This window comes from Cibotium barometz, chromosome 23 (assembly GCF_041138505.1).
Source record: "Cibotium barometz isolate CiBa-2024 chromosome 23, ASM4113850v1, whole genome shotgun sequence".
NCBI lineage: Eukaryota > Viridiplantae > Streptophyta > Polypodiopsida > Cyatheales > Cibotiaceae > Cibotium > Cibotium barometz.
Genome location: NC_141068.1, coordinates 16,583,157 through 16,586,340, shown reverse-complemented (window position 1 = coordinate 16,586,340; position 3,184 = coordinate 16,583,157). Strand labels below are relative to the sequence as shown.

Below are 3,184 nucleotides of genomic sequence, written 5' to 3'. Positions count from 1 at the left end.
CGGGAGATGGAAAGAGCTCTCAAAGCCATCAATATCAAGGATGCTTTAGTGCATGCCTTGGCGGAGACATGCTAGCTCACCATCCACGAAGAATGAGAGGGATGATTAACGTGTGATGGGAGAGCTTATATTATATGATGCTGATGGGAGTATTTTCATGGATGTCCAAGTCAACCCTCTTACATACCTTTTGAAAACACACTTATCTTGGATTAAGCAAAATACTAGGGACAGGTAGTACATAATAGACGTATTGAATACAGAGTTCCCAAAACCCATGGGCTAATACTTTGACAAAAGTTAAGCTAAAGAGCAAATGAAACTACATCTCTTCAAACAATACCTTCTTACGTCAATGGGTAAAGCACGGTGTCCCCTATCCTTAAACAAGGAGTGGAGAGAGAAGAAGTTTAGAGAAACCCACAAGGAGTGGAGAGAGAAGTATTTTTGAGCGAACTCATAAACTAGTTTAGAGAGAACCCATGAGGCCATCAGCATAAATTGGTTATGACTGTCACCCTCACACTACAGTCCGGGTGGGAAAGCCAGTTTTTGTGCAAAATTTGTAAGTATTATCACTTTTTGTTTCGATTCATCTTTTCACATTATTCATAAAATTACTTATAATGATTAATTTATTTTTCTAGAAAGCACAAGTTAATCATTCGCTAACAAAAGAATAATATGGTTATCGCCATCACAAAAACATAATACTATAATTCTACATCAAACAACAAAGACGAGATACTAGAAGCATGTATGATCAATCTATGAAGCAACAATGTCCAATCTACAACTTGGATGCCCTCAAACCCGGGGCCTCCACCTTCCAAAAAAGTTTGTATCACGTGCGTTCAAAGGCATATTTTAAAACCCCTCTGTAGCCTGATTTCCCCTATTTTATGCATACCTCCTATTACTTTTGCAATATATTATTATAACCCTCCTGTACTTTTAAAATTTCCAGCTCATAGAATTTTTTCCCCCCTCTAGTAAATTTAAATTTAAAGATATCACGCCCCTTACAATTATTGAAAAAGGTGATCACAAGAATAATCGATAAGCCTTTGTCAACTTGCATATACTACTACATTCAGAAGGATGCCGTCATGTTGTACACATTCTCACCTTGACCTTATCTTTGAATTTGTGCATTCCAAGAGAAAACAAGGGAGATCCTTAAGAACATGTCCTTTCTAAATGCCTTGAAAGAAGGCCAGCATGCAGACTTAGTGAGATTATCAAGGTCTTCCTAGAAAGTAAGAATGCAAGTTTATTGAAACAAAGAATTGAATACTGATGTCGAGAGTGGAGAGTTGACGGGAGAGTAGGAGACGAGAGTCAACAATGTGTGGGTGTGAAGAATGGATAATGGGCACACCACAACCCATGAGTTTTATTCATGTGTTAGAGTTAGGGTGGAACCGGTTCATCTCCTCATCCACTGCCTCGCCTTCCTTCAGGCGTTCTTTTTCAGCTCTCCTCATCCCTTTCTTGTCATTTTTTTTCTTCTGCTTTGGAGGATTCTTCAGGATAAAGGTAGTCAGCTTGTCTCTCATGTCAACATCAGATACAAATCCACAAGCAGCACACTTCAACGTTATAAACTGACTTTTTGTGATGACTATCTCTGTCTCTGGGTTCCCACATCCATAACACTGGACATATTTCTTAATGAAATTTTCCAAAAGCCCTGCAAGTTTTGCTGTATCATGTGCTCCATTCACAATAGCAGTACCAGCTTTCTCATCAAATTTTGACTGTGCACCAAGTTCACATCCAAAGTACTTAGTAGTGTAGGCTGGAGCCCTAGCCAAGGCCTTTGTAACATCGATCATGTTCACAAGATTGGTCTTGATTCCATTTCCTCTGCCTTCAATCTTAGCGATCAGCTTAGGCATTTTATACCTGTAGAAGGCATCATCACGGTTGCTGGCCCCGATGTTCTGAAGAGCCATTTCAAAAGGAGCACTGGCACTTATACAAACTCAAAAAGGCCCTTCGTCTGGTAAGAAGAGATGAATTTCTTGCCGTCCAGACCGGATGTGGAGCAAAGATGAGCTCTCTCCTGATGAAGCCATATCAGCAAATAGAACCAAGAAATAAAGTGTATGACTCCCTGCAAGCACTTAGAAGTGCTCAGCAAAGTATCTCCAAAGCGTGGAAACACTCCCAGATAAATAACACTTGCCTGCTCAATGTCTGTCAAGCATCCAAAGATGCTCCCACTGGCACAAAAGCTGTATGTACGAGCTCAAAAGCTCAACCAATGAGTAAGAAGCAATGTCAAACTCTTTTCCAATCCCCGATGGTCAATACCTCAAAGCATGTACCCAAGACATAACCCGAATAGCATAGGCATAAGCATACATGAGTAAAATAGCTTCAGCCCACTGTATGTCAGTAGTGATTCACTGCTCAAAACTGAGTATTCTTAGTCCTAAATCAGGGCCAAAATGATGGCAAACCATTAACATAGCATCTCCATACATGTAGACATCATACGGGCATCAATATGCATCAAGTGATCAATCCCGATAAGCATAGACTTCAAGAGATAAGTGCTGCCCTGTTTTTGGCCTATTTGTAGACTGTTTACACAGTCCCAAACCTGAAGCAAAAAGCTTCAATGTTCAATGCCAAGTCCCGGGGTTGTTGGCAAGTGTTTAACCAAGCCAAATGGAGCCAAGTCACAGCCTGTAAGGCTGGCGCAATCTGCGCTGCTGCTCCTTGATGGCCTATAGCCCACGTGGCACAAGGGAGGGTGAAGGGGGGCTCAATAGGGAGCCAATGAAGCCACAAGTCAAGCCTTAGTGCCCCTTAAGAGGCCTAACTGGAGATATGAAGCAATGAAGCTTCAATGGTGGCTGCCCCTTCTTTTCTCAGACCTGCAGACTGAAAAACTGAAGTAAAACCCTGTGGGGGATGAAGCAATACCTCTATGTGAATGCCGTGAGGGTGCCTAAAGGGGCCGGGAAGGTGCTCGGGAAGCCGGGGAGTGACGGGAGCTCGAAGGAGTCGGATATGGCTGCAGGGAAGGAGACCCAATGCGAGTAGGGAGTCGATGGGAAGCTAAGCAATTTGACTACAGATTTATCAGCATCATCATACTCCACAGTCCACAGTGCATTCGACTTTGAACCATCCTGCTCTGTGACACCGTGCTAGTGTGGAATTTCATAGC

The 3,184-nt window shown here is 42.3% G+C and overlaps 1 protein-coding gene across 1 annotated transcript; it reads right to left on the bottom strand.

The window, feature by feature from the left end:
* Positions 1-1,400: 1,400 nt before the first annotated feature.
* Positions 1,401-2,030, bottom strand: LOC147625672 (putative eukaryotic translation initiation factor 5-2). Its single transcript, XM_086817715.1, has one exon. The coding sequence runs from the start codon at positions 1,956-1,958 to the stop codon at positions 1,401-1,403; it is 558 nt and encodes a 185-aa protein (XP_086673841.1). The 5' UTR covers positions 1,959-2,030.
* Positions 2,031-3,184: the final 1,154 nt, after the last annotated feature.

Bases quoted from the DNA above. Each gene is read 5' to 3' on its own strand.
- LOC147625672 (XM_086817715.1), bottom strand. From the start codon at position 1,958: ATGGCTCTTCAGAACATCGGGGCCAGCAACCGTGATGATGCCTTCTAC.